A 12,432-nucleotide genomic window follows, 5' to 3' on the forward strand; every position below is an offset into this window, starting at 1 on the left:
GAAAGCTTGCGCTTCGGCGCTGGCGTTGCGTTGACTTGGGCCTCGGCTCTCTCGGCCGCTGCCACGGCCATTACTACCGCGGCGTATTGACTCGGTACTGCTACCTGCACCTTGTATGCTCCATCCGGCCGGGCAGTTCTCCCACTCAGCACCACAACGCAACCTCTACCTCCTCGCTGACCAATGACCCTCTCCGAGTCAATTCACCGGCGTCACCCTAATCGACGCTCAGCGCGAATTGCAGCGAAGTACGGTGCACACCCTGTATACGCCCTAGAAATACGAACAGCGAAAACGCCAAGTCGGACCCCGGCTCCCATCCCTCGTCTCCTCTCGCAAATCAATCTGCATACTGCTCACGAGCGAGTCGTCAGCCTCAATTCAAAAGGAGATGGGGCGGAAAGATGGAACGCACCAAGACGAGCTTTGCGCCGCTGCGCACCCACCGCTCAAGGTCGAGATCGTTGAGCAGGCTCACAAACTGCGCCCCGCCCGCGCCCGCCTCCTCGCGGAAGCGCAGTTGCGTGACGTCGCTCCCGAGGCGCTCGCGCACCTTGTCGAGCAGCGCAGCGTGCGACACGGTCGGCGGAACGCGGATCGCAATCAGGTCGTCCGTGTTGCGGTGGAAGATCTTGATCTTGATGAAAGGGACGCCGACGTTGGCGTTGCCCATCGGCGGCGCCGGCGCCGAGCTGTAGTACGGATCTTGCTGCGGTTGTTGCCGGTCTGCGCGAGTGAAGCAGCGTCAGCTGGGGAACTTTCCTCGAAAGCGGCGCGCGAGACTTGCCATCGTAACCTCGCTGCGCCGACTGCCGCCGGTAGTCGTCCTGCTGCCCATACTGCCCGTCCCCCCTCGAGCCATTCAGGCTCATCCGCCCCATCTGCTCCGCAACGTTGTTCGCGTACCCGCGCTGGTCCTCGCCCGACTGCCTCGCCTGCCCCGCCGCCCCGCCGCCGCCGCCGCCGTCGAGCTGGTCGAGGTAGTCGACAAGCTCGCCATACTGGTTCTCGATCCCCTGGCTCGGCACGGGGCTCGGCTCGTCGCCGACCTGCGCGTGCCCGGGCGAGACCTCGACGTCGCCCGCGCGCGGGACGAGAAACTCGTACATGAGGCCCGAACCGCGGATGCGCTCGGGCAGCGCGCACAGGTCCGAGAGGTAGATCGAGAGGTCGTGCACGCGCTGCGCGCACACGACCTCGTCCTCGTACTCGGTCGGCCCGGGCATCATCGGCAGGATGCGCTCGGTGCGGCCGTCGTCGCCTGGTAGCCGCCCGGCCTCGACGGGAAACTCGTCCATGAGCGCGATCTGGAAGTCGTAGAAGTCCTGGTACAGGCGGTAAAGGACGAGCGATGCGCCCGTCGAGAAGAACGCGCGCAGGTGGAACCAGAATGAGCCCTCCTCCTGGTGGAACGACTCGACCGACGCCGACGTGACGAGCCCGTACTGTCGTCGCTCGCGCGAGTACGAGTAGCGCGGGTCGTAGGCATCGCCTTGCGGACTCATCGTCTCGCCTGTCGGCGACTGATATTGCTGCGAGTACTGGTGGTGGTTATCGTAGGACGAACGTGCTGGCTGCTGCTGCGCCGAGGAGGAAGAAGGAGTGGCAGCGCAAACAGTGGAGGTCGGTGCTGCACTGGTCGAGGCGGACGAGGCAGTCGAGTCGGAGGGCTGCCCAAAGTCGAAGCGGCCGAGCGGGATCGAAGCCTGCTTGTAGTCGGCCGTCATCTTCTTCCACTCCTCGACCTTGGGCACGACCGCACTCCGAATGAGCTCCTCAACGTTCTCGACCGGCTTGCCCGTCGCCATGTCCTGAATCTCGACGAATGCGACGGGGATGAGGCCCGGCCCTCCCAACCGCCCAATCGGCTTGGCGACGAACCACTCGTGGTTCGACTGCGCAATGACAATGATGGGCTCGCCGCGCTTGGCGTCGAGCTCGTCTGGCCGCTCGGCGACAAAGTCGTATTGGACGACACCGTACAGCGGCTGGTGTTTGGGCGCAGGCTGCGACGGCGGGCGCCCCGCGCTCTTCGCGCTCCCCGACGGCGACGCCGAATTGGGCGTCCGGCCCGTGTCCACACTCGTCTGCCGCGCTGCGCCCGCCAGTGCCGGTGCGCCCGCCTTCCACCCTGGTGCACCCGGCGCGCCGTACGGGCTCGACGGCCCGCTGCTCCCGCCTGCGCTCCCAATCGACGTCTTCTTCCCCGGGCCCCCTTGCCCCTGCATCGCCGTCTCGCGCACGTTGCGCCCGAGGACCTGAAAGTGCGACGCCGGCACGAGCCCCCTCGCGCCCGTCATGGGGTTCGCGGCATCGAACCACTCGTCGCCGCCCTCGTCGCTCACGACGTGGAAGAAGTCACCCGACTCGAAGCTCAGCTCTTGCGGCGACTGGGCGCGGTACGCCGCTGTCGCGCGGATGACCCGCTTAGGCGGTGCTGGCGCGGGTGCGGCTGAGGGGCGCTGCGAGTAGGCGGACGGGGGCGGGACGGCAGTCTTGCCTCCTTGTGCGCTCGAGGCGGGCGCGCCGATGCGGTCCTTGTTGAGGGACCGACGAATGCCCTTCATGCGTGATGAGCGGGGCGCGGGTGCGAGGAAGGGTTCGGCGGGCCAAGAGGGCGGCTGTCGGTGCGGCGCACGCTTGTCAGCATGCGGATCGGATTAGGTGAAGCGCAGCCCTTCCGGCGCAGTATCACGGCGAGATGAGCGAGCGCACACACGAGCGGAGGATCTCCTGCGAGCAGAGCCACGGGTGGGCGGGGTGTAGTAGCTGCACGCGAGGTTGATAGTCAGTTGGAATGCTCTGCAGCAGTCCCAGCCAAGCCAGCATGCACGCACTGATGAGACTCGCTCGAGGGGTGGATGTAGGCGGGGCGAGGTGACCAAGATACCGACAGCAGCGGCACAGCGAGACAGGGAAAACGTTGTGACGTCCTTCCAAGCTCGAGATGAGAGTGCAGCTGGGCAGATCGCGCGGCCAGAGCGAGGGACGGCGATTCGTCTGCGGACAAGGCGCGCTCGTAAACAAGGGGCGAGCGGAAGGCGACGTCGACCAACGCGCGCTCTCTCTTCCTTGCGTGCAGCGTGGACACCCAGAGCTCTGCAGAGACGTACACGACCCCAGTACGCCGAAGCCCGCTCGTCTCGCGTCGCCAGCCACGCTAACCCGCCTCCTGCTCTTCTCGCTCCAACTCCCTCTCTGGGCGACATTGCACTCAGACCGCGCATAAACCCGGGAACGGTTGCGTGCATTACGTAGACGGGGGTATCTGGATACACGTGGGCCGGAGACAAGTCGTGTCTTGGGCGGGGGTATGGGCGCGACAGCCGGCGGGAGAAGTGGTATCGAGGTCGTGTGAGCCGAGTAGTCACGACTCAAGGCCGCGGACCCAGCTGGCCAGGTCGGCAGGCGGCTGGCGCTCCCTGCTCCGCCGGATCCAGCCGTGCGAGAGGAGGGCCTGCGGACCAGGGCGAGTAGCCGGATCCTTGTCGAGACTGCGAAGGAGGAGATGTCAGAGAAGCGCAAGTTGCGCATGAGAACCCGGCGCACCAAACTTGTATAAAGTTGCGGAACGCGTTCGTGTACTTGATGCCCACCTCGGGCTCGTCGTCCAGCTCGACCTTGTCGAGGCGCATGAGATAGGTGAGGAGCTCGATGGGCCCATTGAGCGGCGCTTCGCCCGGCCCGGGGAAGGGGAAGCGGTTCAGCGCGACCTCGAGCACGGTAACAGCCATTGACCAGACGTCCGAGTTGATCCTGTCAAAGGGCAGGTAAGCGGAAGCAAGACGCATGAACGAGGCGGAACGCACGAGTACTGCCCGCCGCGGATGCGCTCGGGACTGAGGTAGAAGGTCGTGCCGACGAATGTGCCAGCGAGACTGTCGACGAGCTCACCCGAAACACCAAAGTCACATAGCTTGATCAGGCCGTCGCGCGTGACCAGCACGTTCGAAGGCTTGATGTCTGGAAAAGGTGTGGGTCAGCAGAGCGTTCTCGCTCGCAGCTCAGAAGTCTACGGACCGCGGTGAATGATTTTCTGGCTGTGAAGGTAGACGAGCCCTTCGAGGATCTGCAGGGTGGAGGTGAGCGAGGCGAGGGAGGGAGGTGGCGGTTGCACATACCGACTCTGCGATCTTGCCGAGCACCTTCTCGCCCGTTCGGTAGCCCTTGTCCTGCACCTTCTTGTACAAGCGCTCGAGACTACCCGCCTCGCAGAATTCCATGACGATGCCGATCTGCGTATTGTTCTGCGCGAAGTGGCGATCGTCAGCCTCTGCGCATACAAGTGTTCTGGGACGAACTTACCGCCTCGAGGTACGCGCCGTAGTATTGGACAATGTTTGGGTGAGTGCAGTCGCGCATGAAGAGGAGCTCGCGGAGATGCTGCTTGTGCAGCTTGGGATTCGGCGAGGTTGTGATCGTCTGTCGAGGGAGGCGTTAGTAGAAGAGACGGTCACGCGCGAGAAAGACGGGCGCACCTTCTTTGCCATGATGAGCCCCGTCGGCTTGTGCAGCACCTTGCGCACCTCGCCACTCGCGCCCTCGCCGAGCCTGCCGCGGTCCTCGATCGTATCGGGGCGGATGTCGAGCGCATCCTCGTCCTCGTCCTCTGTCCCGCTGAGCCCGCTGCTCTCGTAGCCCGAGTGGTCCACTACGGGCGGCGGGAGGAGTGCAGGCGAGCCGAGGGGCGAGGGCTGGAGCGGGTCGCGCAAGACGGCCTGGACATGGTCGCCGTAGAAGTTGAGGCGAGGGGAAGGTGCTGCCGAACTGGCGGCGGAGGGCGGCAGTGGGGGCGAGAGGTGGTCTTCGACGCGAGCTCCTGCCGCGGCCGCAGCCTTGAGCACGTCGGCGTTAAAGCTGGGCTTGCGAGTTGCGAAGCGACTGTTGCTCCTCGGCCGGCGCGTCGCCCCACTCAGCTCGTCCTCGAGCTCGTGCCCGCCGACGGGGCCATTAATCACGTCGAGCAGCTCGCCGGCCATGCGCTCCTGCTCGCCGACCGCCCAGGGCCGGTGGCTCGCGTCGTCGTCGTCGTCGTACTCCGAGTCGGACTCGGAGGGCCCGTTGAGCGCCTTCGAGTAGCGCGAGACGCCCTGCCCGGGCACATCCAGTGAGAGCTTGGCCACCCCCGCCGTCACATCGGGCAGCCTGAGCGCAGGACGCTTTGACGCGGACGACGACGCGGGGCGAGGAGAAGGGACAGGAGCGGGGGCCAGCGACAGCTTCGGGCGGCCAGACTCGGCGGGGGAGGACTCTGCAGGCGAGGAGCCAGGCAGCTGCAGCTTGAGCGGCGACCTTGGCGGCCGCTTGGGCGGAAGCACTGCCGATCCTGACATGGCGGACGGAGCGAAAGCAGCGACTCTGATCGGAGCGAGGGTGCATCGCCTCGCACTTCACCTTGTCTCTGCGCCCCGACAGACATATGCACAATGCTTTGCAAGAGATCCTCGACAGACGAAGCCCAGTCCGGGCCGATTTTCTCGCATACCGCAGGTCCCTGTTTACGCCTTCGCCGCGTCGACTCCCTCTGCCGGCCACAGCCAAGCGCTCGGGTCCTCCTTGTTACCGGCCTGAATGCCCGTGAGCATCTCGAGCACTGCGGAGCAAAGAGCGGGTGAGTGTGGATCTGCGACGAGAAGCGCAAGATCGCTTACGCTTGAGGGTGTGCGGGCCCGCGTTCTGCCCGTCTCCAATCGAGACCTTCTGCTGCTGTCCATTCGCGTCCTGGTACGTGATCGAGCGGATCGGGGTGATAGCCTATGAGAGAGCAAGATGAGTGTCGAGCCCGCCAGATCATGCAACCGGAAGGAACGCACCGCCGCGGTACCGCACGCGAGGACCTCCTCGAGGCCGCCGTCAACAACCTCCTGGAAGGGGATCGGGCGGTGCTCGACGTTCCAGCCAAGCGAGCGCGCAATGTCCATGAGCGACTTGGCCGTGACACTCTTCAGGATCGACTCGCTCTTCGGGTAGACGAGCGTCGGGGTCGCATCGGGCGACGACGCCTTCTTGATGGCCATGAAGTTGGACGTCGAGAACTCGTCGATGCCTTTCGAGTGTTTGTCAGTCAGTGTGCGGCGGTAGCAACAAGCGAGAGCACGCACAGGTGCGGGTCTTTGAGTCGAGGTGGAGCGTGATCGGGTAACCCGCCTTCTTCGCTGCCGCCTGGTACTTGAGCACCGGGCCGTAGTTACCACCAGCCTTGATCGTGCCTATTGAGAACGAGTCAGCACATAACATGGGTTACGTAGGCGTCGAAGTGGACGGACCGGTACCCTTCGGCGCGGCGCGGTCGTACTCCTCGACGATGATCGAGTCGACAGCCGGAGCCTTGCCACCGGCAGAGCCGTAAAGCGAGCCAAGGGGAGTGACGTAGACGAAGAAGACGAATTCCTGCGGCGCGACGAGAGCCAGCTCGGCGCCGCTGCAAATCCGAGCGCATGGAGTCAGCCTTGCACACGCAGCGCAGACGCGGAGGCGGAAAACGCACGAGGCGATCATAGTCGGGCGGATGTAGAGCGATCCGGCGCCGCCATACGGCGCGAAAGGGGGGACGAGGTCGAGGTTTCGCGCGACAACGGTGTGGACGGCCTCGAGGAACTTGTCCTCGGGCAGCTCGGGCATCGACAGCGCCTCGGCGGAGAGGTTCAGGCGCGAAGCGTTCTCTTGTGGGCGGAAGATCTTGACCTGGCCGTCCTCCTGGCGGAAGGCCTGCGTACGAGGTGGCAGTCAGCGCTTGTTCCGCCGGATGGATCACGGAAGCCACTCTTGTACCTTGAGACCCTCGAAAACGCTACCGCCGTACTGAATAGCGACAGAGCCGACTGGTCGGAGCAACGCTTGGTCAGCTTCTGAGGCGAAGGAGCCGGAGGTGGAGAGACGGGACAGCGTACCATGCAGGTTGATGTAGGGCTGCTCGACCCACTCGGCGTTGCTCCACCCCGTCTCGGGCTTCCAGACGTACTTGACGTAGCCCGCGGTCGGGTAGAGGTCAAAGGCAAGCTGGAAGGCAAGGTCACGAGGAGAGGATTCGCAAGGTCAGCCAAGGTTGCGAAAGATCCTGGTGTATCGGCCTGGAGCAGCTGCCCTTCAGAGGCTGGTGCGGCTCTGTGCGCGCGCTCGCGCACTGTCGGCAGCGGTGCGCAGCGTGTCCGCGTGTGGGGGGAGAGGTGCCGAGGACGAGGACAGCGAGAACGGGGCAGGGCAGTGCGCACCTTCTTCCAGTCGAACGACGAGCTCGGAGCGACAACCTGAGGAGCCATGCTAGCAGCTTCTGCACTTCGTGGCGAGGGGAGCGGGACTGAAGAAGCAGCTCCGGTCCATACCTATGGCGGCCCTCGACCCTTGACTCTGCCCTTCTTCGACTCTGCCAGATCAATCGAGTGCTGCCCTTCTGACCGGCACAGCTGTATTGCAACGCCTTGCTATCAATGGCTGTCCCGCGGCCGTCCGTCATGCTGCTCATTCCTCATCAGTCCCGCGGATTCGGACGCCCGTTCTTCGCTGGAAAAAGAGCAGACCAGACCGACGGTACATGCAGCTATGCTACAGACCTGATTGACGACTTCCAGGCGACCTCAGCTAATCAGCGCTGCGATAAAGCAGCACATTTTCGACATCGCATCCCGTGCAGCGGCTTGTCCCCTCGGCTGCAGGCAAATCGGCTGGCGTGGTACATAGCATTTTGATCGCCCAAAGTCAACATGCTTGAAGCTCGGGCTCAGCGAGGCGGACTGAGCCTACGCCCCTTCTGTCGCCGCGCGTGAAACCCACTCAGACGGTCGACCACGCTGTCATCGTGAACAACGCGTTCTAGCGCAGCTCAACGAGTCCCAGGCTGGCAAAATCAGTGGACTTTTAGCATCTGGCTGCCTCTGAGACGTCTGGCTACGATCCAGCCGTCGAGTTTTGAGAATGTTGGCAAGCGAGCGTGCTTTCCACGACCCATTCTCGCCTGCAAAGCCATTCTCATTGAGAATCACCTAGTTGCTTGCTCGGGCAAAAATGGGAAGGACTGAATCTACGGACAATGTACCAGGAGAGAGAAGAACGGGAAATGATCCACGGAACGGCCTTACCGGCAACGGACCGGCTTTTGCGCAGCTGCTTGTGAGCGCCACAGGTGGGACGAGCGAGCGGTAAGGTGCTTAGTGCTTGTGGATACTGCCGTGAGAGGTCATCTGCGGAGAGCCGTGCGCAGCGCGGGTGGAGTGGCCGAGGTCAAGTCAGCAACACTGTCAGTCCGCTGCACTCATGAGTCAGCTCACCGAAGCACGGTCACCACGCTCGTACGCGGGAGCAGCGGCCGAGCCGGCGGGGACGAGGCTCTTGATGTGGCGGCGCGAGCCGAACTTGGCGAAGCCGCCGAACGCGAGGACGGCGGCGAAGGCGGCGACGACAGCGAGAGTCACGCAGGCGCCGATCCAGCCGGCCTGGAGCTATATGCACGGTCCCTCAATCAGTCAGTGGATGCTTGGCTAGGGGCAGACGGGCAGACACCTGGGAAAGAGGACGAACAGGCGTGACACCGTTGTCCGAGCCCGAGGGCTTGCCGCCCGTGGTGTACAGAGTCGTGGCGGCAGTCGCAGCAGCGGACGACGCAGCAGCGTTGGCGCTCTGGTTCGGGATGGTCTGGGTGGACTCTGTCACGTTTGCGCACGTGTAATCCATCTCCGCGTTGTAGCCGGCAGCCTCGACGAGCGTGAGGTCAGAGCACTCGTAAAAGGTCTTGTTTCCGGCCCCTGCGATGTAAGTAAGCTGCATGGTGACCGTGTCGCCCACGGAGGCGCCGAGGGTAGCTGGTTCGGCCAAGTTGTGAGCAGAAAGAGGCAGCTACATTCAGAGAGCGGCAACGCACTGAAGTCGGGCGCCGTTAGGCAGCGAGAGCCGATGTACCCGATAGTCATGTTCGGCAAGAGGTCCTGGAAGTTGTCGTTCGAGGTCGGGTTCGAGTTGAGCGAATAGCGGACGCTGACATCGTAGGCGTCGCGCTGGAACGCGAGAGCGATGTCGCCGCCCGAGACGGGGTACTCGTAGCGGGCGCCCAGGTCATATCCACCGCAGGGAGCGGTGTTCTGGAGAGCCGAACTCCAGCCCCGCATCGGCGGAAAGTTGAAGCCCACCTGCGCTTGAGAAGGTCAGCGACTCCTTCGACGACAGGCTGGGACGCGCAACTCACCGGACCGGGGGCCGTCGGCGACGGAAGACGCTTCTCTAGGACGGCGCCCATGGCTGAAGAAGCGAGGAGAGGAGCAGCAACGGCAGCGAAGGCGAGCATCGTCGAGGAGGGGAGGAGGGGATAAAAGTGAAGCAGAGGCAAGAGTGCAAGCGACCGGCAGCGCGCCCTTTTGAGAGCACCAGCGGCGGAGAGGACCGGGTGTGCGTCTTATCCTGCCAAGGAATAGGCGGGCTAAAAGGAGGGCTGGGAAAGCAGAACCGAGGACGTTGCCAGTGATGGGACTGATCGCTTCGGCGAGTACCCCTCCGTGGTCGGCCTCGCCGTACCTGAGCAGTGAGAGCCCGCAAATCGTCTAGCGGAACGAGCGGAGGCTGGAAGCAGAGCAGGGTGAGCGCGAGCACAAGAGCGAGCAGGGGTCCGAAGCGTTTCCTTCCTCGTGTGCCGCTCTTGAGCGCTGACGGTGGATGTCCGCGAGCAAGCGGACCGTCGGCGCGCCACGCTCATGGGATGGACTGCGGAGGGAGAGCCCCGAAAGCGCGAGTCCATCAGATACGAAAACGGGGGATCTCGATCATCTCCCGCATTCCCATCTTTGCGGCCCGACCTCCCGGGGTCCATGTCCCGCTCGACATCCAGCCGTCGGGTGCAGCAGGAGCCAAGATAGTTGGCCCGCCACACTCTTTATTCGCCGCCCGCCCGAGCGCCGATGAAGACGCCGCAGGCCTCCTCTCGCATCAGCCAGTCCGCCGGCGCCAGCACAAGGCGCAAAGAGCATTCATCGCACGCACTCGCTGACCCACGAGTCTCTTCTACCCCTCGCCGCCCGCTCACCCGCTCTTCCTCCCGCGCCCGCGGCCCCGTCCTCTCCGGCCCCAGCTCGCCTTCCTCCCGCCCCTCCAGCCTCCGCGCGCCCCGCCGCCGCCGCTGCGACTCTTGCTTGCCGGCGGCGCGAGGGCGTCCATCGCACGCGCGTCGTCGTCGTCCAGGTCCGGGTCGTAGTTGACCGCACCTCCCGACGCGCCTGACCGGCGCTTCGAGGGAGCATCGTCGGCTCGGCTGTACATGCGCTCGTCTGCAATGCAAGCCCAAGGAGTCAGTATCGAGAGTCAAGGATCGCGAGCTCGAGAGCGAGAATGGACGCACATCCCTCCTTATACGCCCTGCTGAGCGTCGAGATGTACAAGCTACCCTTTGGCGGGCTCGACCCGTCCTGCGGCGGTCCATGCGCGCGCGCCGTATTGACCGCGCCGTGCAGACCGTCCCCTCTGCTTCCTCCTGCTCCTCCGCCCAGCCGTCTCGACGGCCCCGCAGCGATGAAGACGTCGTCGTCCTCCTCGTCATCGAGCAGGTCGATCACGTCCTCCCCTGCGCCCGCTCCGCCGTGCATCGCGTACATATCGCCGTAGCCGAAGTCGTCATCGATAAAGCCATCGAGGTCGTCCTCCTCGGCAGCAGCGGCCTCGTCCCGATCGAGTACGGCCGGCGCCTTTCCCTTTCCCTTGTCTTTTGCACGAACCGCCGAGCGGGAAGGAGAGGCGCGGGTGCGTCTCGCTGGCGGAGACGAAGGGAAGAGCTCGTCGGCTAGGTCGGCGTCGTCGCGTCGAGGCGGAGCAGGCGGTCGCGCTGCTCGGGCTGCCGAACCGCTCGCAGCTGCTCCTGCTGCAGCGGCCGCGCGGAAGGCGCTCTTTGATGTCGAAGTCTGCGGCGCTTGAGCGTGCTGCGGCGTGTCGGACGAGTCGAGCGCATTGACTGCGTCGAGGCAGGCTTCGGTGTGCGTTTGCAACTCGGCGACGGGGACCTGCGGACGGCGTGGTCAGACGGCGCAAAGTGAGCGAAAGATAACACTCACGTTGGCCTGGCAGACGGGACAGGTCCCGCTCGATTCGGTAGCCTTGCCCTTGCCCTTGTCCTGACGAGGCGTCTTGCCATTCGTAACAGGTTGCAGCGGCGCAGCGGGCTGCTTGCCGCGCTTCGCCTTGAGAGCAGCTGTGTGAAAGTATCGTGAGCACGTGTATGTCTAAGCTAAGCACAGGACAACGCACCAAGCGCCTGCTCCTTCTCTCGCTTTGCCTTCGCCGCCACCGACTCGTAGCGCGCCGGCGCACCATCGTCGACGTCGCTGCTGCTGCCGACAATCTGGTCCTCCTCGTCGTCGGCGAGGACGAGTGTCGGCCTGCGCTCCGACATGGGCTTGAGGTTCGAGAGCGACTCGAGCTGCCGGAACGCCTCGCCGGCCTTGCGCCCCGTCGCGCTCTTGCCCTTGGCGACCGGCTGCGCCTCGACGCCCCAGAAGTCCTCGGGCGGCGGAGGCTGGGCGGGCTCGAGCTGCGGCGAGGGCGAGCGCGAGGGCGAGATGCGCGACCTGCGCCTGCTCGTCTTCGCCGTGCTGGTGGATGCGCGGCGAGTGGGCGCCTTCTTTGCAGCAGGCGCCGCCGCGCTCGTCGACGCCTTCTTGGCCACAGACTTGGACTTGCTCGCCGACGACGAGCGGTCCGAGACGGTCGTCTGCTCGGTGCTGGCCGATTTCCTTCTGCGACTGCGCGCATCGCTGCTCGCGCCCTCGGACGCGTCGTCCTCGTCCTCACTTGGAGACGTGGCTCGCTTGGCCTGCGCTTGCTGACGCGCACGGCGCGGCGGCGTCGAGCCTCTCCAGCCCACCTCGCGCGCCATGTCGCGCAGGACATCGTCGCCCTGCTCGAGCTGTGTCGCGCTCGGGAAGCCCAGCAGGCTGCCTCCCTTTGGGCTCTTGGACGAGGATGCGTCCGAGTCCGAGTCGGACGTGAGGAGGACCTCTGTCGCGCGGCTCGTCGAAGCCCGTTTCCTCGAAGCAGGCGCCCGAGCCGGCGCCCTGCGCTTGGCCGCGCTCCCGCCCGCCTCAGTCGCCCCCTTCTTCTGCGCCGTGCCGCCTCCTGTGCGTCGCGCGCTTCTCCCGACAATCTCGAGGTCGGACGAGCTGTCGCTCGGGTCGCTCGACGCGGGCGAGTCGTGCGAGCTCTTGCGCCGCTTGGTCGGGCGCTTTGCGGGTCGGTCGCCGCCGCCGCGTGTAAAGAAGCTGGTAGCCTCTTCGTCAGACACGCTCATGGCGGCGCGCGTGGGCCGAGTGGCGAGTGTCGAGGACGCGCTCGAGACGCGTCGAGAGGCGAAGCGAGTAGGCCGAGGGAGGTGGGAAGGCTCAATGGGGTTCGTGGGCGGTTGCGTAGCTCTGTAGCACCCCTGCGTGGCTCTGCTAGCCCCGGCAAAGCGAGAGAGGCGATGAG

The 12,432-nt window shown here is 65.0% G+C and overlaps 5 protein-coding genes across 5 annotated transcripts; all 5 read right to left on the reverse strand.

Annotated features, from left to right (window-relative positions):
- Window positions 1-340: 340 nt before the first annotated feature.
- Window positions 341-2,567, reverse strand: BEM1 (phosphatidylinositol-3-phosphate-binding protein BEM1; the record flags this gene model as incomplete). Its single annotated transcript, XM_076646916.1, has 3 exons — window positions 341-352; window positions 416-726; window positions 797-2,567. 3 exons carry the CDS (start codon window positions 2,565-2,567, stop codon window positions 341-343), a joined length of 2,094 nt encoding a protein of 697 aa, XP_076507677.1.
- An 800-nt stretch (window positions 2,568-3,367) lies between these two features.
- Window positions 3,368-5,333, reverse strand: JCM10292_003193 (uncharacterized protein; the record flags this gene model as incomplete). Its single annotated transcript, XM_076646917.1, has 7 exons — window positions 3,368-3,494; window positions 3,550-3,756; window positions 3,810-3,963; window positions 4,021-4,069; window positions 4,122-4,247; window positions 4,306-4,422; window positions 4,479-5,333. 7 exons carry the CDS (start codon window positions 5,331-5,333, stop codon window positions 3,368-3,370), a joined length of 1,635 nt encoding a protein of 544 aa, XP_076507678.1.
- A 165-nt stretch (window positions 5,334-5,498) lies between these two features.
- Window positions 5,499-7,259, reverse strand: JCM10292_003194 (uncharacterized protein; the record flags this gene model as incomplete). The annotated part of the gene is made up of 9 exons (XM_076646918.1): window positions 5,499-5,593; window positions 5,652-5,754; window positions 5,814-6,046; window positions 6,102-6,209; window positions 6,267-6,421; window positions 6,488-6,708; window positions 6,772-6,821; window positions 6,891-6,999; window positions 7,212-7,259. The coding sequence occupies 9 exons, from the start codon at window positions 7,257-7,259 to the stop codon at window positions 5,499-5,501; spliced, it is 1,122 nt and encodes a 373-aa protein (XP_076507679.1).
- A 996-nt stretch (window positions 7,260-8,255) lies between these two features.
- On the reverse strand, window positions 8,256-9,226 carry JCM10292_003195 (copper acquisition factor BIM1-like domain-containing protein; the record flags this gene model as incomplete). Its single annotated transcript, XM_076646919.1, has 4 exons — window positions 8,256-8,435; window positions 8,515-8,795; window positions 8,855-9,119; window positions 9,176-9,226. 4 exons carry the CDS (start codon window positions 9,224-9,226, stop codon window positions 8,256-8,258), a joined length of 777 nt encoding a protein of 258 aa, XP_076507680.1.
- A 776-nt stretch (window positions 9,227-10,002) lies between these two features.
- Window positions 10,003-12,256, reverse strand: JCM10292_003196 (uncharacterized protein; the record flags this gene model as incomplete). The annotated part of the gene is made up of 4 exons (XM_076646920.1): window positions 10,003-10,247; window positions 10,319-10,973; window positions 11,025-11,161; window positions 11,218-12,256. 4 exons carry the CDS (start codon window positions 12,254-12,256, stop codon window positions 10,003-10,005), a joined length of 2,076 nt encoding a protein of 691 aa, XP_076507681.1.
- Window positions 12,257-12,432: the final 176 nt, after the last annotated feature.

Source organism: Rhodotorula paludigena (assembly GCF_050403205.1).
Source record: "Rhodotorula paludigena JCM10292 DNA, Rt_paludigena_JCM10292v1_ctg6, whole genome shotgun sequence".
NCBI lineage: Eukaryota > Fungi > Basidiomycota > Microbotryomycetes > Sporidiobolales > Sporidiobolaceae > Rhodotorula > Rhodotorula paludigena.